Source organism: Hyperolius riggenbachi, chromosome 2 (genome assembly GCF_040937935.1).
Source record: "Hyperolius riggenbachi isolate aHypRig1 chromosome 2, aHypRig1.pri, whole genome shotgun sequence".
Lineage (NCBI taxonomy): Eukaryota > Metazoa > Chordata > Amphibia > Anura > Hyperoliidae > Hyperolius > Hyperolius riggenbachi.
Genome location: NC_090647.1, coordinates 347,417,721 through 347,442,368, shown reverse-complemented (window position 1 = coordinate 347,442,368; position 24,648 = coordinate 347,417,721). Strand labels below are relative to the sequence as shown.

The window sequence follows — 24,648 nt, the reverse complement described above, 5'->3', positions numbered from 1 at the left end:
TATGCCTTCAACATATCATTAAGTGAATATGTAGCTGTTTATCAGTCCCACTTCATGCTGGACCATTCCAACCAGATGTGCATTCAATAAAATGTATACTAAAACAGAAATAAAAATCAAAGGATGCATTGATAACAAGGATATAGACAAATTCAATATGACTACAAGAATGGCATTAGGTTTAAAAGTTTCAAAACAATTCTGGTTTACAATTACTGAATTTCAAGGCAAGAGTGATATTGCTTTGTTGTGTTGTGAACCAACCAATATTAGAATTTACATTTTTCTTAAATTCCCACTTCAAGCGCACACTTCTCAGTACATTTTATATAGCAGTTGAGGTAGACTGTGATGAGCTACTATTGGTTGTCTCAAATACATGGGTAGAAATTACATTTCAATTGTACACTCTTGCAAGATGTCCTTTGAGAGATTGTATCTTGCTCTCTAATGTTGGGAATACACAATTAATTTTTTGACAGATTTACTTTCTGATTGACTTTCCGATAATTATTCCAGTCGTTTTTCTGATTTATTTCCATCCACTTCTATGAGAAAATCGATCAGAAAAACCATCGAAATCAGATTGGACCTGTTGGAAATTATCTATCGAGTCATCTACCTGCCGAAAAAACTCATGGTGTATTCTTAGCATTATACGCATAATATGTATAGGCAGATCCATACATTTTTGTAGTGTTTTTAGATCAAAGCAGGAGTACATATTGTTATGGCCCCAGGCAGTTCGGCGTGGGGCGAGACCAATGACGGCTCTCGCCGCTGCCGCAAAACTCCCCAGCGGCATTAAATACTATTCCCCCTCCGAGTTGTAGCAACTTGGAGAGAGATGTAAATCGGGGTCCGGCAACCACCAGAGCCTGGAATTACCGCAATGCGCCCCGCGCAGCATTACATTGCTGCTGTGGGGCGCTCGGCGCCACGCACCGAGATAACCTGCTTTTCAAAGCAAAATGTTTAAACTAAGGTTAGTAAAAACTACTTACCAGTCAAAATTTCTTTTCGTACTTTAAATGTGTCAATAATTGGGGTAAGGATTCCAGACATCGTACCGATCATGCTTCCTAGCCCAAGATTGATCAGCATGAAGAAAAACATAACAGACCAAAATGGAGATGCTGGAAAATGAGTCATAGCCTCAGTAAAGGCAATAAAAGCCAGCCCTGTTCCTTGTACAGCCTGTGACAATGTGACAAGAGGGAAATTAACATTTTTCTTGGTAATGTGATCAAAAACCAAAATTCCTATTTGTGCTTTCAGCAAAGTTATCAAATATGGTCTTACAATATATCCGAAAGCAAATCACTGACAGGTTAATGTGCAACATTATAATTAAAATAGCTAATATGTTTGTTCTAGCCTGCAAAGACTGGCGATCCACGAAGAACATTTCCTGGATTCAAATAATAAGCAGTAAGCATCATAAATGGAGACCACCGAGGTGGAAATAACCAGTTTAGAAACTGGCATACAGCTATTATCCGTAAAACAAAAAAATAAAATATTAGAAGCTACTAAGAACTGCTATAAAATGATTTCAGTTTGGTGGATGTATGTAAAGGTAATAAAAAAGGTCATCAGTCGCCCAAGAGTGACCTGGATGTATTGCACAGGACATATATATATATATATATATATATACATACATATATATATATATATATATATATATATATATACATATATACATACATACATATATATATATATATATATATATATACATACATACATATATATATATATATATATATATATATATATATATACAGTGGTGTGAAAAACTATTTGCCCCCTTCCTGATTTCTTATTCTTTTGCATGTTTGTCACACTTAAATGTTTCTGCTCTTCAAAAACCGTTAACCATTAGTTAAAGATAATATAATTGAACACAAAATGCAGTTTTAAATGATGGTTTTTATTATTTAATGAGAAAAAAAAACTCAAAACCTACATGGCCCTGTGTGAAAAAGAAATTGCCCCCTGAACCTAATAACTGGTTGGGCCACCCTTAGCAGCAATAACTGCAATCAAGCGTTTGCAATAACTTGCAACAAGTCTTTTACAGCGCTCTGGAGGAATTTTGGCCCACTCATCTTTGCAGAAGTGTTGTAATTCAGCTTTATTTGAGGGTTTTCTAGCATGAACTGCCTTTTTAAGGTCATGCCACAACATCTCAATAGGATTCAGGTCAGGGCTTTGACTAGGCCACTCCAAAGTCTTCATTTTGTTTTTCTTCAGCCATTCAGAGGTGGATTTGCTGGTGTCTTTTGGGTCATTGTCCTGCTGCAGCACCCAAGATCGCTTCAGCTTGAGTTGACGAACAGATGGCCGGACATTCTCCTTCAGGATTTTTTGGTAGACAGTAGAATTCATGGTTCCATCTATCACAGCAAGCCTTCCAGGTCCTAAAACAGCCCCAGACCATCACACTACCACCACCATATTTTACTGTTGGTATGATGTTCTTTTGCTGAAATGCTGTGTTACTTCTACGACAGATTTAACAGGACACGCACCTTCCAAAAAGTTCAACTTTTGTCTCGGCGGTCCACAAGGTATTTTCCCACAAGTCTTGGCAATCATTGAGATTTTTTTTTTAGTAAAATTGAGACGAGCCTTAATGTTCTTTTTGCTTAAAAGTGGTTTGCGCCTTGGATATCTGCCATGCAGGCCGTTTTTGCCCAGTCTCTTTCTTATGGTGGAGTTGTGAACACTGACCTTAATTGAGGCAAGTTAGGCCTGCAGTTCTTTAGATGTTGTCCTGGGGCCTTTTGTGGCCTCTCGGATGAGTTTTCTCTGCGCTCTTGGGGTAATTTTGGTCGGCCAGCTACTCCTGGGAAGGTTCATCACTTCCATGTTTTTGCCATTTGTGGATAATGGCTCTCACTGTGGTTCGCTGGAGTCCCAAAGCTTTAGAAATGGCTTTATAACCTTTACCAGACTGATAGATCTCAATTACAGTACTTTTGTTCTCATTTGTTCCTGAATTTCTTTGGATCTTGGCATGATGTCTAGCTTTTGAGGTGCTTTTGGTCTACTTCTCTGTGTCAGATAGCTCCTATTTAAGTGATTTCTTGATTGAAACAGGTGTGGCAGTAATCAGGCCTGGGGGTGACTACAGAAATTGAACTCAGGTGTGATAAACCACAGTTAAGTTATTTTTTAACAAGGGGGGCAATCACTTTTTCACACAGGGCCATGTAGGTTTTGAGTTTTTTTTCCTCACTAAATAATAAAAACCATCATTTAAAACTGCATTTTGTGTTCAAGTATGTTATCTTTGACTAATAGTTAACGGTTTTTGATGAGCAGAAACATTTAAGTGTGACAAACATGCAAAAGAATAAGAAATCAGGAAGGGGGCAAATAGTTTTTCACACCACTGTATATATACATACATATATACACACACACACACACACACACAAAGTGGGGTGCGAAAGTTTGGGCAACCTTGTTAATCATCGTGATTTTCCTGTATAAATCGTTGGTTGTTATGATAAAAAATGTCAGTTAAATATATCATATAGGAGACACACACAGTGATATTTGAGAAGTGAAATTAAGTTTATTGGATTTACAGAAAGTGCGCAATAATTGTTTAAATAAAATTAGGCATAAGTTTGGGCACGGTTGTCATTTTATTGATTCCAAAACCTTTAGAACTAATTATTGGAACTCAAATTGGCTTGGTAAGCTGAGTGACCCCTGACTTACATACACAGGTGAATCCAATTATGACAAAAGAGTATTTAAGGGGGTCAATTGTAAGTTTTCCTCCTCTTTTAATGTTCTCTGAAGATTAGCAACATGGGGGTCTCAAAACAACTCTTAAATGACTTGAAGACACAGATTGTTCACCATCATGGTTTGGGGAAGGATACAGAAAGCGGTCTTAGAGATTTCATCTGTCTGTTTCCACAGTTAGAAACATATTGAGGAAATGGAAGACCACAGGCTCAGTTCAAGTTGAGGCTCGAAGTGGCAGACCAAAAAAAATCTCGGCTAGACAGAAGCGACAAATGGTGAGAACAGTCAGAGTCAACCCACAGACCAGCACCAAAGACCTACAACATCATCTTGCTGCAGATAGAGTCACTGTGTATCGTTCAACCATTCAGCGCACTTTACACAAGGAGATGCTGTATGCAAGAGTGATGCAGAGGAAGCCTACAGCACAAACAGAGCCGCTTGAGGTATGCTAAAGCACATTTTGACAAGCCAGCTTCATTTTGGAATAAGTTGCTGTGGACTGATGAGTTATTTGGGCATAACCAGGGGCGTTATGCATGGAGGAAAAAGAACACAGCATTCCAAGAAAAACACCTGCTACCTACAGTAAAATATGGTGGTGGTTCCATCATGCTGTGGGGCTGTGTGGCCAGTGCAGGGACCGGGAATCTTGTCAAAGTTGAGGGACGCATAGATTCCCCTCACTATCAGCAGATACTGGAGACCAATGTCCAGGAATCAATGACATAGCTGAAGCTGCGCCAAGGCTGGATCTTTGAACAAGACAATGACCCTAAATACTGCTCAAAATTCACAAAGGCATTCATGCAGAGGAACAAGTACAACGTCCGGAATGGCCATTTCAGTCCCCAGACCTGAATATAATTGAAAATCGGAGGTGTGAGTTAAGGAGAGCTGTCCATGCTTGGAAGCTATCAAACCTGAATGAACTAGAGATGTTTTGTAAAGAGGAATGGTCCAAAATACCTTCAACCAGAATCCAGACTCTTATTGGAACCTACAGGAAGCGTTTAGAGTCTGTAATTTCTGCAAAAGGAGGATCTACTTAGTATTTATTTAATGCCTTTTTTGTGGTGCCCACATTTATGCACCTGCCTAATTTTGTTTAAACAATTATTGCACACTTTCTGTAAATCCAATAAACTTCATTTCACTTCTCAAATATCACTGTGTGTGTCTCCTATATGATATATTTAACTGACATATTTTATCATAACAACCATCGATTTATACAGGAAAATCACGATGATTAACAAGGTTGCCCAAACCTTTGCACCCCACTATATATATATATATATATATATATATGACCTGAGGTGGCTGAACTAAAATAAGTGGAGGACAAGGCCGTCTTCAAATACTGCCCACTTTCAGAGAGAAGCAGTGAGAGGGCAACTGGGCTTCTCGTCTTTCTCATCACTGGGCAAAATGTCCTTGATAACTAAGGGCCAGTTATCAAGGACATTAGCTTGGCAGGTTGGTCATATGCCTTTATGCTTACCTGCAGGCGTGCAGAAACGCATTTGACAACTTCTGGCGGCCTTTTTGGCATTTTTCACCCCCGCAGCAAGACGTGAAGATGCAGCAGTAAGCGACCCTGAAAGCAGCATGCTGCTTCCAGGGTCGGCTTAAACGATGGGGGAAAAAAATCAGGATCGGACCCCATCATTTGCATAAATGATGGCACATGGCGGTAAACAACGGTACAGGCGTTAACCATTTACTTGACAGGGCATAGCTTAAATGGTGAACACCATGGCTGGAAGTAAATGTCTTGCAATCACCTGTGTGAACAGGCCTTAATTTTACGCAGTTAATAAGCTTGATACGTTACAGTTAGACATGTAAACAATGAAGGTTGTGCACTTCCTATGAATTCTAGAACCTGACTTCATTCTTGACAGAATCTAGATCCATCTTCTTCCATATATAGCATGCCCTCACTTCTCCTGACAGCATCAGTGAAAAAGAGGGAAAATACAACATGACTTCTAACTCCTCCTGACCCATGAGAAGACAAAGCTTTGTAAATATTTGCAATCTGTCTGTACTGGGCCTCTTAGAAGAGACTAACACAGGCACAATCTAGTGTGCTTCACCTGCCAAAGAAGAAGGAAGTACACCTTTTAGGAGTCTTGAGACTAATTAATGAATATACTATATGTAATTGTTGTGCATTGTTAAAATGTTATGTATAATAAAGGCAGAAGATAGACCTTATTCAGCTCATCTTCCAGTAAACATGCATCCAGGCGAAGCTCTTGGAAGTGATGCTCTTTCACAGTTTTGATGACTTGGTACATGTCAGCATAATCTGCTGTAGTCAGATGAGAGAAGTTCACATGATCTGGAATAAGATCATGACTTAGAACATGAGAATTTAAATAACCAAGAATCTTTTCTGCATTCCTGCAAAAGAAAGTTCAAGTCAGTGAACCATGACAATACGCAGCTCTGTAGAGATAATTGAGCAGTGGTAATTTCACCACATGGTTTAGGAGGCAGTACAAGAAAACGAAACAACCCAGTTTAGGAAAATCGTAGGATAACCAGAATAACATACATAAACTTCTCAAAATCGAATAACAGCTGAGCAAGGAAAGAAAGAATTTCTGAGACTGTATGTCTTTCAAAGACAAGAAATAGTGGGATATTTCTTATCCGAGTCTGAGAAGTTTGGAGATTATAGATTATTCAAACCACTCGCAAAGAAAAAAGATTCAAGATACAGTAACAATGTTACTGTACAATATAGTGACACTACGTTGTACACTGGATTTTTGCTGCAATATTTTGGTGCTGGGATCTTATTTCTCCAATGTGACTTGGAATGACTGAACCCCTCCCACTTCTCCAATGTCAAACCCTAAGGCCGGTTTCACACTGCTAACTAGCATTTTCTTTGCAGTGCAATGCAAGGGTCGCATCGCACCACAACGCCAAAAACAGCCTTTGGGGATTTCCGCATTAATATGTGGTAATCTCCGTCTGGCTACAGGCCAAGCAGGAACTGAAACTCTCTAGTGCTCACTTTCTGTGGCCGAAGAAACAAATTGCTTCCGCGCATACCCTCCACAATGCTTCCACGTAAATTTTTAAAATATAAGTGTCACCATTACATGACTTCTGATCCGCTGCACGTCGTCGCGCAAGTTGACCGGTAACATCGGTATGGGCTCACATCAGGGTTGTGGTGATTACGTCACTTGTGCCGCATCACGTCCGTGTTAAAGGACACATAGACTTTCAGTCGCGTACCGTTGGCCTATGGTAAAAATAGGCCAACGCACCATGCCTGTGTGAAAGTGGCCTTACCCTTTCTGATCATGACATCCTCCTTCTCTTATACCCTAACTTTAATGGTGTGCCTAGCCATAAGATTTCATGGTTGTAGTTAAACCTGCCTTTTAGAAGGCTGTCATCTGAGTGACACGCATGCAGGACATTTTACTCTGGCCTATATTGTGGGGATTTCACTGAGATGCTACAGTGATATTTGGGATCAACCAACATACGTTTATGTGGAGGGCAGTGAGGAGTGTGGTAATCTCACTCTGATCTGTTTCAAACTTGTACATTTAATACTCCCTTTCTACAGTTCTAACATTGAAAAATAAAGCAGTTTCTTGGGACAAAAACTTTGCTTGGTTTCTCTCATAGTTTCAACACTGTTGCAAAAAATTGTAGCTTGTATCCTTGCAAAGCAATCTAACATTTCAAATAGCTGTTATCAGTATACATAAATCATCACAAAAATAACAAATCATAAGTCATAAAACAGTCATAAATCATCACAAAGATACTTTTCATCTTTTATCGATGTGTGAAGTTAGAGAGCTTTATAGGTTGTGTAATGAAAGGAGCCGAATCAGTGCCAGAAAATATACCCCCATTGTATAAGTTCTATACATCTCCTCTTGTTATTCTACTCACATAAATGCTTGGTTGAGCAAACATGGACTTCCCTATGAAGAGGGGAGGGAGCAGGAAATCTCTCTTACCATGGAGGAAAAGGACATTAATCAGCTGTCAAAAATCCATCCTCACCAATTACCTTTTCCCTGAGAAGTGCAAGTGATAAGTAGTAGACTGTCAGTGTTTCTCAAGAGTACTATATCAGGAACCCCCCACCTCGGGTTCTCTTTAAACCAAGGTCTGCACTACATAGAGCCTAGGTTCTCAACACATGGTGCGTATACCTCAGAGTATTCTTTAATAGGGCAGAGGGAGTACTGGAGCCTATCATGGTGAATTCATTATAGAAAGTTTGAGATTAAAAAGAGGCAAACTATACTGTATATAAACAAACCTGAATAAGTGTTTATAGTTGATTAAAAGCATTAAAGAGAACCAGAGGTGGGTTTGAAGAATATTATCTGCATACAGTGGCTGGATCTGCCTATACAGCCCAGCCTCTGTTGCTACCCCAAACCCCCCTAAGGTCCCCCTGCACTCTGCAAGCCCTCATAAATCACAGCCACGCTGCTGACAAACAGCTTGTCAGAGCTGGCTGTGTTTATCTCTATAGTGTCAGTCTGCTGCTCTCCCCGCCTCCTGCAGAACTCCAATCCCTGCCTGCATCCCTTTCCTCCCTGCTGATTGGAGGGAAGGGACGGGGGCAGGGACCGGAGCTATGCAGGAGGCGGGGGAGCAGCTGAGACTGACACTACAGATGTAAACACAGCCTCACAGCACGGCTGTGATTTATGAAGGATTGCAGAGTGCAGGGGGACCTTAGTGGGGTTTGGGATAGCAACAGAGGCTGGGCTGTATAGGCAGATCCAGCCTCTGTATGCAGATAACATTCTTTAAACACTCGGGTTCTCTTTAACCACTTTCAGCACAACAGATTTTTGTTGTTAATAGGATGAAGTAAAAATAATTTTGGAATTGGTTGCTACTTTGCACATAAGCAGCCAATAGGTGCTCTGCAGGTCATGTGATCACCATGATTAACCAATTACAGCAATTGGTTGTAGTGAGTGAGGACTGAAACTGTTGCAAGTCTGTTCTCGGAGTCTGTAGTGTCAGGGGTGGGGGGAAACAGTCTACTGGTAACACCATTGGTCAATATGCAAAAATATAGCAGAAGAAATAATTTAAAAAAAAAAAAAAAAAACACAACAACAACAACAATATAATAATTATTACTATTAAATAAATCACACACATTTAAATTATTGTGGTTAAACATCTAATACCAAAAGAAAGCCCTGTTTTGTCCCCAATTAGGGAGTGGTGAGCCAGGTCATTTGATAAAGTCGCAAATATTCACTTTGTGGTTACATTCAATGCATATTTTCAATAGATTTACTGCAGATATGTTTGTTCTCATCTCTTCTAGCTGAATCCTGGGTTAGTATGCGGTGTTCGCTGTCTGGCCACCACCCAGGCAGGAAGTGACGGGCGCTTGCAGTCACTTCCCGCTTCAGGGAATGCAGAAGTGCATGGAAGCGTATTGTTGCGGTGTGGAAGCGTATTTTTACATCAACTTTTGAAGAGACCATGCGTCACCATGTGCTAACATGACTTCCGGGCCGTAACAGATCACCGTGGATCACGCACAGTAACGTAGTTCTGTCCTAGCTTTAGAATCGGGACTTCCAGTGCAGCGTACCGCAACGTGGGAAGTATGAACTTCCCCATAGGGATTAAATTATGCTGCAATTGCAGTGTGGCAATTTGCCGTACCATGCCAATGTGAAAGAGCCCTAAAGGTGGCCATACACTTTACAATTTTTATATTTTATTATTTTATTCAATTCGAGAATACGATCCTTTTTTGTTCTCCAATTGAAAATTGAACCCATGTACCATGCACTTGTATTCAATTAAGGCTTTTGGTCACATTTCGTACATGTTCCCAGATTTGACAGAACTGAAAAGTTCTAAATATTACCATTTTTATGGTAACCAAAATGTTGCCATGGAAGAGGTAAAGTCAACCTGCTTCTCCTTATGTACTCTATGGGTGTATAGGAATTTGTACTTACTGTACTACACATTTCTCATTCATCACATTTGCTTTAAAGCCAAGGACAGCAAAAACAACCAAAGTGGCCAGCACTGAGGTGAAGAAGTTGATGAAAGAGACGAGAGCTGCATCAAACTGGCAGTTGTTATCTTGCTTGTTATAGCTTGAAAAGGCAATGACACCACCAAAGCCCAATCCTAGAGCAAAGAAAACTTGTGTTGCTGCCTCCCTCCACACCTGGGGCTCCAGCATCTTCTCAATCTGGAATGGACATTTGACAATCAGCCATTCATACCAGTTAAGCAATAACTATGTTACTATACCACTACATGAACTATAAAGACGCAACTGCATTACCTGTGGGGTTAACATGTGGAGAATACCATCAACAGAACCTCTAAGCAGCAAGCCACGGATAAGGAAGCAGATCAGAACCACATATGGGAAGAGAGAGCTGAAGTACATTACCTGAAAAGAGACAGTGAAAAAAGTCCAGATTTACTAAGGTTTGTTCAGAGGTTTCCAAGTATCAACATGAGTGATCCAGCAAATCTGGACTGGATTTTTTTAAAATGTTTAACAGCAGTCCTTGCTTGAGTTATATTGGAAAATACTGGGGATTGCTTTAATGTTGGTCAATTAAGAATAAAAAAAAAGAAAATCTTGCAGTGGATGCTGCGAGCAACTACAATCATACATGGTCACCATAGTCACGAATTCAAACATCTCAAGATCAAACGCATAATAGTGTAGTATTCCCTTTGCTACCAAACTGCTAGAATGACACATCTATTCAGAACTATCTGCCTTCCTGCCTACTAACTTCTTATTAGAACCTCCCCCCATTCACACACACACACACACACACACACACACACACACACACACACACACACACACACACACACACACACACACACACACACACACACACACACACACACACACACACACACACACACACACACACACACACACACACACACACACACACACACACACACCATTCCACTGAAACAGTCCTAATGAAAGTTGCTAATGACCTTCTTATTGCAAAATCCAAATGCCTCTGACACTGTTAATCACTCTCTGCTTTTCCAGACACTCTTTGTCACTGGATGTCAAGGACCTAGCACATTCTTGGATTAGCTCTTAATAATCCGAACATTTGTATAGCGCTTTTCTCCTTTCGGACTCAAAGCGCTCAAGAGCTGCAGCCACTGGGACGCGCTCAAGAGGCCACCCTGCAGTGTTAGGGAGTCTTGCCTTGAACTCCTTACTGAATAGGTACTTGACCTAGCCAGGATTCGAACCCTGGTCTCCCATGTCAAAGGCAGAGCCCTTAACCAGTACACTGTCTGAAAGCGTTTTCAATGTCTCCCATTCCAACATGGAGGCTGAAGACACACCACATAGTGCTTTTTGGATCGTTTTCAAAAAACGCCTACATTGACCTGCATTAAAATTGCTGAAAAATCATGGCAAAAATGCGATATTGATTTGCTGAAAAAATGTGACTGCGATTTTACCATGATTTTAATGCAAGTCAATTGGACTATTTTTTTTATTTTTTAAATGAACGATCTGAAAAGCATTCTGCGGTGTGTCTCCAACTGCTCTTCATCCCTACTATCTGTTGGTGTACCACAAGGCTCTATTCTAGGAGCTAGTATCACCTCTACACTGATGACACTCAAATCTATCTCTCAGCTCCTGACCCCTCTGCACTATTATCTTGAGTCCCTGACTGTCTGACTGCTGTTTCTGCATTCATGTCATCCCGTTTTGTCAAACTTAACATAAGCAAAACAGAGATTGTGATATTTCCTCAAGCTCTCTCTGCTCCCAACCTATAGTTACCATTAATATAGAAAATTCCCCAATAACCTCTATTAGTAAAGCTTGCTGTCTTCGGGTAACTATGGAGTTTGAGCTCTCATTTAAACTACATATTAACAAATTAACAGCCTTCTGCTACTTCCAGCCCAAAAATATCTCTAGCATTAACCCCTTCCTTACACAAGAGGCTTCTAAAATGCTTGTACATGCTCTATCCTTCAAAGCTGTACATAAGCTATTCCCTCCATACATTTCCTCTCTAGATATCATCCCTCCTGGAACCTTGGCTCCTCCCAAGAGACTCCCTTGGTCACCTCCTCTCACTCTCGCATCCATGATTTGTCAAGAGTGTCATCTCTCCTTTGAAACTCTCTCCCACAGCCAGTCCATCTTGCTACAATCCTGGAAATTTTCAAACATACCCTCAAGATACACCTGTTCAAACAAGCCAATACTTTGCTATAGCTGTAATTTAAAGCTCACTGCCTCATCTGCTAACCTCTTCATCTACTTCCCCAGTGTCTCCACCCCACTGACCTCTAGATTGTAAACTCGCAAAGGCCTCTCCCTTGTTTTTCCCGTTTCTGTGCAATTTATCAAATGAACATCCATCAGTATTGGTGATGTCGTTAAAACTACCCATCAATTGCATGTATCTATACTTGTATCACTAGTTGTCTTGATTGTATAGTATGTTGAACTGCTCATTTATTTATGCACCCCACTATGGTGTGTTTTTGTACATTGTACAATGCTACGGAAGATGTTGGCACTATATAAATAAATAATACTGTATTTTACCTTCCCTGATGACTGGATGCCTTTGATCATGGCCAAGCATACAATACTCCAAGCGAACAATAAGCACAGGGTCATCTTCCAGTTCAGACTGCCTCCCTCCGATATGGAATCGGAAATATCAAGAGCTTCTCGATACCAGAAATAAGTTGTAGCTGAACTTTTGTCACACTCAGGTTCTACCACTGGAAAACATAAGCCAGATTTTATCTAATGAAAGCATTCTTTAAAAAGGGAATGTAAAATTCCTAAGCAAATAGTACAAGCTTACTTAACTACTTGCCGACTGCTCCACGCCAATTGGCGTGAGCAGTGCGGCAGCCCCAGGACCGCTCCACGCAGATTGGCATGAACGGACGTCTATGGGGCTAGCAGGAGGTCGCGCGCAGGCTGCGTGCGCATCTCCTGTGTGGAAGGTGGAGCTCAGCTTCGCCTTCAGTCTTCCAGTCTTTTGCCGCTCGGGAGACCGTTAGAAGGCGAAACCGCCGTCTAATTACTTTGTACAGCGCTGCGATCTGCAGCAGCGCTGCCTGGCAGGCAAAACAGTAATCAGCTGTCATAGGCTTCAGCCTATGACAGCTGATCATGCGGATTGGCTGGCGGGGGGAGGGAGGGAGATATATAGAATACATTTTTTTTTTAAAAGTACATTTTATTGAAAATTTTTACAATAAATATTTACTAAAAAATACAAACAAACACCTGGGAAGTGATCAGACGCCACCAACAGAGAGCTCTGTTGGTGGGGAGAAAGGGGGGGGGGGGAAATCACTCGTGTGCTGAGTTGTTCGGCCCTGCAGCTTGGCCTCAAAGCAGGGGTCCCCAACCCTTTTCTGCCCGGGGACCGCTAACCTTGCAAAATGTTCCCTGGGGACCCGGGGGGTGGGACAGTGGGCCGAGCAGTGTCGTGCGGGGGGGGGGGGGGGGGGGGGGGGGGTTGGGGGTGCGGTGGCATAGCAAGCATAGTTGCCCTAGTATAGGGAATCTAGTTACCCCAGTATAGCTAGTATAGTGCTCCAGTATAATTAGTATCAAAGTGACCAAATATAGTTGCCCCTGTATAGCTTGTATAGTGACCCAGTATAGCTAGTATAGTGCCCCAGTGTGCCCCAGTATAGCTAGTATAGTGCCCCAGTATAGCTAGTATAGTGCCCGAGTGTGCCCCAGTATAGCTAGTATAGTGCCCGAATGTGCCCCAGTATAGCTAGTATAGTGCCCCAGTATAATTAGTATCAAAGTGACCAAGTATAGTTGCCCCAGTATAGCTTGTATAGTGACCCAGTATAGCTAGTATAGTGCCCCAGTATAGCTAGTATAGTTTCCCAGTGTGCCCCAATATAGCTAGTATAGTGCCCCAGTATAGCTAGTATAGTGCCCGAGTGTGCCCCAGTATAGCTAGTATAGTGCCCCAGTATAGCTAGTATAGTGCCCCAGTGTAGCTAGTATAGTACCCCATGTGGCCCAGTATAGCTAGTATAGTGCCTCAGTATAGCTAGTATAGTGCCCCAGTATAGCGCCCCAGTATAGCTAGTATAGTGCCCCAATATAGTTAGTATAGTACCCCAGTATAGCTAGTATAGTGCCCCATGTGCCCCAGTATAGCTAGTATAGTGCCCCATGTGCCCCAGTATAGGCAGTATAGTGCCCCAGTATAGCTAGTATAGTTGCCCCTGTGTAGCTCACTCCCCCCGCGGCTGCCGCTCCTGTTACCTTATGAGCTGGCGGCCGCTTCCTCTCTCAGATTCCCCCAGCCGCTCTCCTCTTTGCAGCATCTTCTATTTACAGCAGCGCGTCCTACGGCCGCTGTAAGGAGGGAAGGAAGCGAGACAGCGGCTTCCTGTAGCGGCGATTGCCGTTACCATAGGAACCGCTGTCTCGCTTCCTTCCCTCCTTACAGCGGCCGTAGGACGCGCTGCTGTAAATAGAAGATGCTGCAAAGAGGAGAGCGGCTGGGGGAATCTGAGAAAGGAAGCGGCCGCCGCTCATAAGGTAACAGGAGCAGTGGTCGCGGGGGAAGGGAGAGGCCAGACCTGACGCAGCCCAGCTGGCAACTGCCAACGGACCGGAAGTGGGCCGCGGCCCGGTGGTTGGGGATCCCTGCCTTAAAGGATACCCGAGGTGACATGAGATAGACATGTGTATGTGCAGTGCCTAGCACACAAATAACTATGCGGTGTTCCTTTTTTTCTTTCTCTGCCTGAAAGAGTTAAATATCAGGTATGTAAATGGCTGACTCAGTCCTGACTCAGACAGGAAGTGACTACAGTGTGACCCTCACTGATAAGAAATTCCCCTTTTTATCTTTTTCTTGCTCTCAGAAGCTATTTTTTTCTAGGAAAGGGTTTTATAGTTGGAATTTCTTATCAGTGAGGGTCACACTGTAGTCACTTTCTGAAAGAAAAAAAGGAACACAGCATAGTTATTTGTGTGCTAGGCACTGTACATACACATGTCTATCTCAGCATGTCACGTCACTTCGGGTATCCTTTAAAAGCTGCAGTGGCCATTTTAGTAATAAATGTCCTGGTCACTAGGGGGGGGGGGGGGGGGGGGGGTTACCACCACGGTCCTCAAGTGGTTAACCAGGTGAAGGGAAATGTGCAGTAACCTGCAGCGGCTAAGTGCAATCAATCCACTTTGGAATTTGCACATTATCACTCAGGGCCCGTTTCCACTAGAGCGAATCTGCATGCGTTTTCTGCATGCAGATTCGCATAGCCAATAATAGTCAATGGGCCCGTTTCCACTTGTCAGGAAATCTGTGCAGTGGACTGTGCAGAAAAAAATTTGCACAGCAGAGCCATCAGAATTCTCACACAGCAAAGCTAGTGTGCGATTCACCTGTAATGTAATTAATAGGAAAATCGCATGCGTTTTCGCTATGCAAATGTGCGTACATTTTCACATAAAATTAATGTAAAAGCACACAGGCACTGACATGGTTAAAATCACATACTTACAGATACACGAAAAAGCATGCATTTTTGCGTTAAAATTTGCATACAAACGCAAACGAATTTGCATTCGTATGCAAATTGGTTTACGCGTTTTCTGCTACAGAATCTTAACGCACTAGTGGAAACGTAGCTTAAGCGAGTCAAACATTATCAGGTTTTATGAGGAGCGAAAGTTGGGGGTTGGCCTATACATGGAACAGCTTATACAAGTGTATATATGGTGTGTGTACAAGGCTTAAACACTAGCAGGTCTTCATTTAGGCTACTTGCACACCAAGACGTTGCGTTAGGTGCTACGTTAAGTTCGCATAACGTGCACCTAACGCAAGGCCTGGTGCTCTTCGATGTGGACGTCAGAGTGAGCCGGGTTGTGCAGCTCACTCTGGCGTCCGTGATGCGTACTCTTGGACGCACGTGGCATTACGTGGTCCCGCTGGCCAATCGCCGCACAGAGCGGCCGCACCAGGAAGTAAACACTGCACGCCACAACGTGCAGTGAATATTAATTAGCCATGTGCCTGGCCGCTCTCCGCTCCTCCCCAACATGAGTGAGCATGTGCAAACAGTCTAACGCGGCTTAAGCCGCTGTAATGCCGTAGCATGCTGCACTTTCGGCAGAACGTGCAGCGTTACATGTAACGCAGCGTGGGCTGTGTGAACAGCCCACTTGTGTTACATTGCTGTGCGTTGGGGGAGCGTTACAGGCTGCACTAACGTGCGCCTGTAACGTCTTAGTGTGTAAGCAGCCTTAAGCTAGTATAGCCCCTCTTCAAGTGTAATTAAAGTCTGTGCAAATCCTGCATTCCGACTTTTTATTGTCTGTATAGTTATCTGACCTGTTTTGTTCCGAAATAAAGTCTTGAAATCCAATTTCTGAACACTTACATAGAGCAACATTGCAGAAGCGCTTTGAAAGCGATTTTAAAAATCGCCAATGCTTTTTAAAAAGAAAAAGCGGAAAAGCTCTTAGTGTGAACAAGCCCTAAGGGCTGGTGTACACCACAAGAGCTTTTTAAATGCTAGAGATTTTAAAAGCTCTTGCTAATGCAATGCTATGGGGGCTTTTTAGAAAATCACATTGCTCCAGTGTGCACACACACACATAGGATAACATTAGCAGGAGCTTTTCAAATCACAAAGCGCTCAGAAAAGCTCTTCTGGTGTGCACCAGTCCTAAGAAAGTAAGATTCCAGTCCACTGCTCTTAGGCTGCTTTCACAGTGGGACGTTAAAGGCACAGGTTAGAGCAGCCGGTAACGCAGCCCAACTCACAGTAATGAAAAAACAATGGGCTGCTCACAGTGCCCACGTTGCGTTACAGTGTAACGCTGCACGTTCAATGAAAGTGCAGCATGCTGTGCGTTATATGCGGTTTTAGCCGCGTTAGACTGTTTGCACATGCTCAGTAATGTGTTGTGAGTAGCCACATGGCTAATTAATATTCACTGCACTGTGCGGACGTCACTGGCGGGACCACGTGATGCAGAGTGTTCCGATCACGTGGTATTCAGTCTTTTGCCGCATGCGCCGTTTTTGTCCGATAGTATGCGTCAAAAAGTACGCATCATGGACGCATCAAGAGCCACATAACGCGGCTCTGTATAACGTCCAACTTCAAAGCTCACATGCGTTGCATTAGGGGCACGTTATGCGACCTTAAAGAGTAACTGTCAGGCTGCAAAAGCTAATTTAAACCTCTATTCTCCTGTGTTAAACAGTTTAGAAGGAAGCCAAAAAGGCAATACTGCAGTTAAAAATCTCTCTTACTTTAGATGTTTGCTGACAGCAAGGCTCCGTATTCCCAGGCTCCTAAGGAGGACGCAAGCCGAATAACAGATACTGCAAAGCATTCTGGGGCCCTCCCCTGGCTGCTAGTGAGGCTCAAGTTACAACAGCATGTAACAGTCTAGCTCACAGCACTAATAAATCTCCCGGGCAGAGTACACTGCAGGAGTCCGCTATTGTTCCTAGCCACATGGCTAATTAATATTCACTGCACAGTAGTGTTATTCATTACCAGCTTTTGTGAGAGTGGAATCATCAGGAAGCAGGCAGGACATGACGTTTGGCTTCATAGGAGACAGACAAACATGGAACCTGCCATGAGCTGTCAGGAGCATCATTCTCTGCAAATACTATATAAAAATTCTGTGAAATCCAAACGTGGACAGTGAAATGCATATGTAATGTAAGTACAGCCAATCTTTAGCTACTGATATATGTGTTTATTTTCTCTGAGACCTTATACCTAACAGCTCCTCTTTAACCTCGCATCTAACGCAACTTCTTAGTGGGAAAGAGCCCTTAGAGCAGCCAGGAGATCTCATGCAGCGGTGCAGCTTCCTAATATCTTAAAGTGAACCACAAGTGAAAATAAACTGAAGAGATAAAAAACTGTATGCATCTTCCTACTCCTAAAATGACGTTGTTAGATATCCCATGGTTATATTTTATATTTAAACTTTTACAAAGAATAATGAATGTTTTATTGTCTCTGCTCAATTTTAGTCTATTACGTGTCACAGAGTCAAATATCTCTCCACTGCTTCTGTAGCTGTTATTTGCTTATCAGTAAGGTTTACTATATTCCCAACAAGGTACAGACAAGACAGAAGCTGTCACTTACATGCCTGAAAATTAACTCTTTCAGGCAACAAAAAAAGCATTGTATTAATATGTTTTGCATTATACATACATGTTTATCTCATCATGTCACAATTTACCTCGGGTTCACTATAATCACAGGCTCAATGGGAATAAACTTATTAACCCTGTCAAGCACTTATAAAAGTAGAAGTTTGTTTTTAGGCGTTACAATGCTCTGAGTTGTCTGTTTTTGTACAGGGGACATTTTGACTGTAATTCCATTTGTAGGTGAGAGAGAGAGAGAGAGAGAGAGAGAGAGAGAGAGAGAACGAGAGAGAGAGAGAGAGAGAGAGAGGGGGGGGGGGGGAGACAGGTGGGAAAAAAGATAAAGAGAGACACACACCGGTAACTCAGGGACTTGTCAGTGGAAAACAACCGTTCTTGTCGTCCATAGCAATCAGCCACACTTTTTGCATTTTCAAATGAGCATAGTAAGAATGAATGTTGGGAACAGAAACATTCAGGGGAACTAATCTGCTTTGCTTACAAACACTATGGAAGTCAGATGCAGACACATTTCCTTTGCCCACACACATCAGTCAGAAATTTCAAACAGTATAAAAAGGAAACCAATTTGCCACAAAAATTCAGCAGACAAGTCTTTATCATTGGTCTTTATCTACACTTGCTTTTAACTGTAACGATTGGTGTCAGCTAAAGAGATTTTCTGATTATTGGTGATCTGCAGTATCACCAATAGTACAGATGATATACCTGATTACAGTATGTGGTGATCTGCAGAATCACCAATAATGCTAGTATAGCCAGGCACAGGACTACCAAAGTGAGTAGTATTTGGTGCAACAGTAATGAGGAAGAGGAGTTCTCCCGAGGAGCGGGTGACTACAGACAATACTGCAGCCAAGGACCACCTGAGGAGCAGGCGAGTCCGGCTGTACTGCAGTTAAAGGACACCTGAGGAGCAGGTGCAACAGGGAATGCTGCAAGGTTGATCACCTGAGAAGCAGGTGATTAAGACTGTACTGCAGCCAGTGGACACCTGAGGAGCAGGTGTTACAGACAGTGCTGCAATAGAGCTTCACCTGAGGAGCAGGTGAATGCTACAGATCCCTCACCAGTGGCTAGGCCCACTGGCGAGGATAGAGAGGTCAGACTAGCAGAGTAGGCAACGTACGGGCAGATAAGGTACAAAGACAGAAGGCTGATTCAGAGTTGAGTTCAGGCAGAGTCGGCAACGTGAATCAGATGAGCAGAGGTACAGAGTCAGCAAGCAGGAGAGTAGTCAAGGAAAGCAGAAGGTCATAACAGATAATACAATGTAATTAGTACTTTAAGCTATCAACAGAATCTGGCTAAAGGCTCATACACACATCAGACTATAGTCTTTGGAAAATGAAAGATCACAGACCAATCTTACCACCCTTCATGTAGTATGAGAGCCATACCTTCACAGTCTTTTCTATGGAGCTGAACTCCCCATCAGAAAAAAATCTTTGCAAGATGCTGCACACACAGATGCTGTACAGACACAAAAGATAGGTATCTGCAAAAGATCTGTTCCTGCCAAAGATCCGATGCTGCAAATTGCATTCATAGTCTATGAGATCTGCAGATCATCATACACACCTTGTTTAACTGACATTCATCTGCAGATCAGACAATCATCTGCAGATCTGAAAATCCATCCTGGTGGATCTGATCTTCAGATGAATGTCTGTTAAACAAGGTGTGTATGATGATCTGCAGATCTCATAGACTATGAATGCATTTTGCAGGAACGGATCTTTTGCAGGAACAGATCTTTTGCAGATACTGATCTTTTGAATGTCTACAGCATCTTTGTGTGCAGCATCTTGCAAAGATTTCTGTCTGATGGGTAGTTCAGCTCCATAGAATAGACTGTGTAGGTATGGCTCTCATATTACATGGAAGGGGGTAAAATTGGTCTGTGATCTTTCATTTTCCAAAGACTATAGTCTGATGTGTGTATGTGGCCTAAGTGTGGATCCCCAGCTCCGGCTGGTTCTAGCACACTTTGGGATCTGACTAAGGGCGCTCACAGGTAAGCATTTGCAACAGCAGACGCGGAGCAACTGACAGTCTGGTACTATATATACAAGGTTGCTCCGCAGCGCCGCCCCAGCCACTCAGCCAATCCGAAGTACTGTTGGAGTCAGCTGACTTGGCAGATCAGCTGACACCCCTTCTATTCGCATAAAGGTCCTGTCGCCTGGCCCTCAATCTATGTGCAATAGAAGGACCAGGCAGATCACCAGCATGTAACTGCGCGGCAGAGGCCGCCGGCTGACTCGCGGAGACCGCCGCCATGCCGCCTGTCTCCGCGGCGGCATCTCCGCTATCCATTACACTATCCCAACTGAGGAGTGGACCCCGGACACTTCCTTCCCGGCTTCCCAGGGTGTAACTCATGAAACTCTGTCTTTAAATCCTCAGCATGCATGCGACAATCCGGCACCCAAGTTCTTTCTTCCAGACCATACCCCTTCCAATGGACCAGGTATTGTACAGAATTCTGCACCAATCGAGAATCCAAGATCTTCTCGATCTCATACTCAGGTTGGTCGTCAACCATCACAGGGGGTGGTTGGGGGGGGGGGAGGAACCCACGTGGACTGCAGGCTTCAATAAAGAAACATGGAATGATCTCACACCTCTCATGCTGGCTGGGAGATCAATCGCATATGTGACATCATTAATCTTTCTGGACACAGGGTATGGGCCTATAAATCTGGGTTCTAACTTTGACGGTTGTTTCAATGCTAAATGCCGAGTAGATACCCACACCATGTCCCCTGGAGAAAACTTCCACTCTACAGACCGCCTTTTATCCGCCTGTTTCTTCTGAGTCTGGAAAGCTTTTACCAAATTCCTCTTAACTAACACCCAAATCTCCTTTAACGCCTTTTGGCAATCTTCCAGTGCCGGGAAAGGAGTAGTTGCCACAGGTAAAGGAGAAAACTTGGGAGATTTTCCCAACACCACCTGAAAAGGGGAAAATCCAGGGGAGGCACTTTTCAGGTTATTATGCGCAAATTCTGCGAACGGCAACTTTACCCAATCTGACTGGGCATCGGCCACATAACACCTGAGGAATTGTTCAAGGGACTGGTTAACTCTTTCGGTCTGACCATTGGTCTGTGGGTGGTAGCCTGATGAAAACAAAAGGTTCATACCTAACTGATGGCAAAAAGCTCTCCAAAATTTCGACACAAACTGGACTCCCCTATCTGACACCACATTTTCTGGAATGCCATGCAGCCGGAAAACGTGCTGAATGAAGAGATCAGCTAACTCCTGGGCCGAGGGGAGTCCTTTCAGAGGGACGAAATGAGCCATCTTACTGAACCTATCGACTACCACCCAAATGACTGTTTTACCTTCAGACCTGGGGAGTTCACCCACAGTCCATGGACAAATGAGTCCAGGGTTCGTTTGGTATGGGTAGGGGTTGTAGTGTACCCACTGGTGCCTGGTGAGAGGGCTTACTTCTAGCACAAACTGTGCACTCTCTCACAAACTCTTTACAATCAAGTGCCAGTGAAGGCCACCATACACATCTGGCTAACAGATCCTGAGTTCGGGCAGCCACAGGATGCCCAGCATTCTTATGGGAATGAAATAATTGTAAAAGTTGTAGGCGAAAAGGAAGTGGTACAAACATAAGGCTTCCCTTCTGGAATGTCCTGTTGGTAAGGGCCCAGAGTAGCCATCCAGTCCTCCCAAGTTTCAGTAGCTGCCAGCACCACTTTTTGAGGTCGGATGGTCTCAGGGGTTGAAGGCTGAACTGTCTCAGGCTCAAAGCACCTGGATAACGCGTCTGCCTTGACGTTCTTACTTCCCGGTGCGTACGTTATAATAAATCTGAACCTTGAAAAGAATAAGGACCAGCGGGCCTGTCGGGGACTAAGTCTCTTGGCCCCTTCAATGTACTCCAAGTTCTTATGATCTTTATAGACTGTGATGGTATGTTCTGCCCCTTCCAGCCAATGGCACCACTCTTCAAAGGCTAACTTAATGGCCAAAAGCTCCCGATTGCCGATATCGTAGTTCCTCTCGGCAGGAGAGAATCTACGAGAGAAAAAGGCACAAGGGTGTAGTTTGCCTTGAAGGCCCGAGCGCTGAGACAGCACAGCTCCAACCCCCAATCTCTGACGCATCAACCTCAACAATGAAGGGGAAGGTGACATCCACATGCCTCAGAATGGGAGCAGAGCAGAACAATTTTTTCAGTGTGGCAAAGGCGGTCTGTGCCCCTGACATCCAATGGTAAGTGTCAGCCCTCTTTCTGGTAAGATTGGTAAGGGGTGACACTACCGAGGAGAACCCCTTGATGAACTTTCTATAGTAATTGGTGAAGCCAAGGAATCTTTGGAGTGCCTTCAATCCTACAGGTTGGGCCACTCCAAAACAGCAGAGACTTTCTCTGGATCCATGGAGAGGCCAGAAGTGGAAATAATGTATCCCAAAAAAGGAAATTTAGTGACCTCGAAGAGGCACTTCTCTAGCTTCGCGTACAGTGAATTCTGTCTTAATTACCTTAAAACAAACTTGACGTGCTTAGGATGTTCTGTCAGATTAGGAGAGAAAATCAGTATGTCGTCTAGATAAACTAGCACAAACTTTCCCAGAACCTCCCTGAAGACTTCATTGATTAACTCCTGGAAGATGGCAGGGGCATTACACAACCCGAAGAGCATAACCAGATACTCGTAATGCCCTTCAGGCGTGTTGAACGCCGTCTTCCATTCGTCACCGTCCCTAATGCGCACCAGGTTGTATGCCCCTCGCAGGTCTAACTTGGAGAAGATACTGGCATTGGTCACTTGAGTAAATAAATCGTCAATCAGGGGCAACGGATAGCGATTTTTTACTGTGATTTTATTCAGACCTTGATAGTCTATACAAGGTCTAAGGCCACCGTCCTTTTTCTGTACAAAAAAGAACCCAGCCCCAGCTGGTGACCGGGAAGGACGGATGAAGCCCTTGGCCAGGTTTTCCTTAATGTACTCCTGCATCGCCAGCTTCTCAGGCCCAGACAAATTATAAAGATGACCTCTAGGGGGCATACAACCAGATCTTAATTCTATGGGACAATCAAAACTCCGGTGGGGTGGGAGTTTATCTGCAGACTTCGGACAGAACACGTCTGCAAATTCAGCCTACTGCACTGGCACCCCTTTGACCTGTACCCTGGTGGCACAAACAGCAACTCTCTCCAAACAATGATGATGACAATGGGTTGACCAGCTCTGTAGCTGACCTGAAGCCCAGTCTATCTGAGGGGAGTGGAGTTGCAACCAGGGCATACCAAGGATAATGGTAGAGGTTGCCATCTGCAGGACAAAGAACTGTAATTTCTCTTTGTGTAGCACGCCTATACTACATAACAACACAGGAGTCTAAGAAAGAGGCTGTCTACATTGCAAGGGAAAGTCATCTACCGCTGTGACTAATATCTGTCGGTCTAAAGGGCGTAAGGGAATCCCCAATTTTTTTACAAAGTCATAGTCTATAAAATTGGCTGCAGAGCCGGAGTCCACAAAAGCCTCTGTGAGTGTGGTCTGACCTTCCCAGGTAATGGAACAAGGAAGGAGCAGACGATTATCGTTTAGAGGTAAAGACTGCTCGCCTAGGGTATTACCTCTGACTACACCAAGGCTTTTCCCGACTTCTTAGGACAATTCTGGACAATGTGACCCTCCTCAGCACAGTATAGACAAAGTCTTTCTGACCTTCTGCGATTCTTTTCCACTTGCGTCAACCGAGAGTGTCCGATTTGCATCGGCTCATCTGGTGGTGACGAGGGTGGAGAGGAGGCGTAGGAGATAGATCTTACTGCATTCCTACCACGGGTCTGTTTCTGATAGCGTAAGCGACGGTCTACCCGCACAGCCAAAGAAATAGCTTCATCAATGGATTTGGGCTCAGGATGCCCTAACATCAAATCAGAGACTGCATCAGACAACCCTGACAGGAAACAGTCTAGCAATGCATATGTTCCCCATCTAGCTGACACAGCCCACTTTCTAAACTCTGCCGCATAAACCTCCACCGGATTACGACCCTGCCTGAGAGCCTTGAGTGTCCTCTCAGCATTGATCGAAATATCCGGATCATCATATATAATGGCCATGGCCTTAAAAAATTCCTGAACTGAGGATAGTGCCACATGTTCAGCAGGAAGACTATACGCCCATGTCTGCGAATCTCCTGACAAGAGGGTTTTTATAAATGTTACCCTCTGGTGCTCAGAACCTGACAAGTTAGGCCTCAACTCTAAATAAGATAGCACACGATTCTCAAAGTTTTGAAAGTCAGATCTATGCCCTGAGAACTTCTCGGGTACAGACATGCGAAGGTCCGTGACTGGAGGGGATCGCACTGCGTTAACGGCCATTTGAAGTACCTGTACAGTCCCAGACAATTGTGTAATCTGGGTCTGTTGGGTATTAATCACCCCGGCAAGATTGTTTATCGCGGTGGTCAGGACTCCAACTTGATCACGCAGTGCGTCCATAATGTTTGGTCTGCTGTCGTCCATAGCAATCAGCCACACTTTTTGCATTTTCAAATGAGCACAGTAAGAATGGATGTTGGGAACAGAAACATTCAGGGGAACTAATCTGCTTTGCTTACAAACACTATGGAAGTCAGATGCAGACACATTTCCTTTGCCCAC

General features: G+C 43.6%; 1 protein-coding gene across 7 annotated transcripts in view; it reads right to left on the bottom strand.

Moving 5' to 3' along the window:
- The window catches only part of SLC6A17 (solute carrier family 6 member 17), a 156,168-nt gene that overhangs the window by 11,791 nt on the left and 119,729 nt on the right, over positions 1 to 24,648 (bottom strand). For all 7 annotated transcript variants that reach the window (XM_068269537.1, XM_068269536.1, XM_068269542.1 and 4 more), the window contains 5 exons: positions 12,389 to 12,570; positions 10,106 to 10,216; positions 9,768 to 10,009; positions 5,991 to 6,183; positions 1,005 to 1,197 (listed from right to left, as the gene is read on the bottom strand). In XM_068269537.1, the coding sequence (XP_068125638.1) occupies positions 1,005 to 1,197; positions 5,991 to 6,183; positions 9,768 to 10,009; positions 10,106 to 10,216; positions 12,389 to 12,570 (921 nt within the window). The remainder of the gene's footprint in view (positions 1 to 1,004; positions 1,198 to 5,990; positions 6,184 to 9,767; positions 10,010 to 10,105; positions 10,217 to 12,388; positions 12,571 to 24,648) is intronic.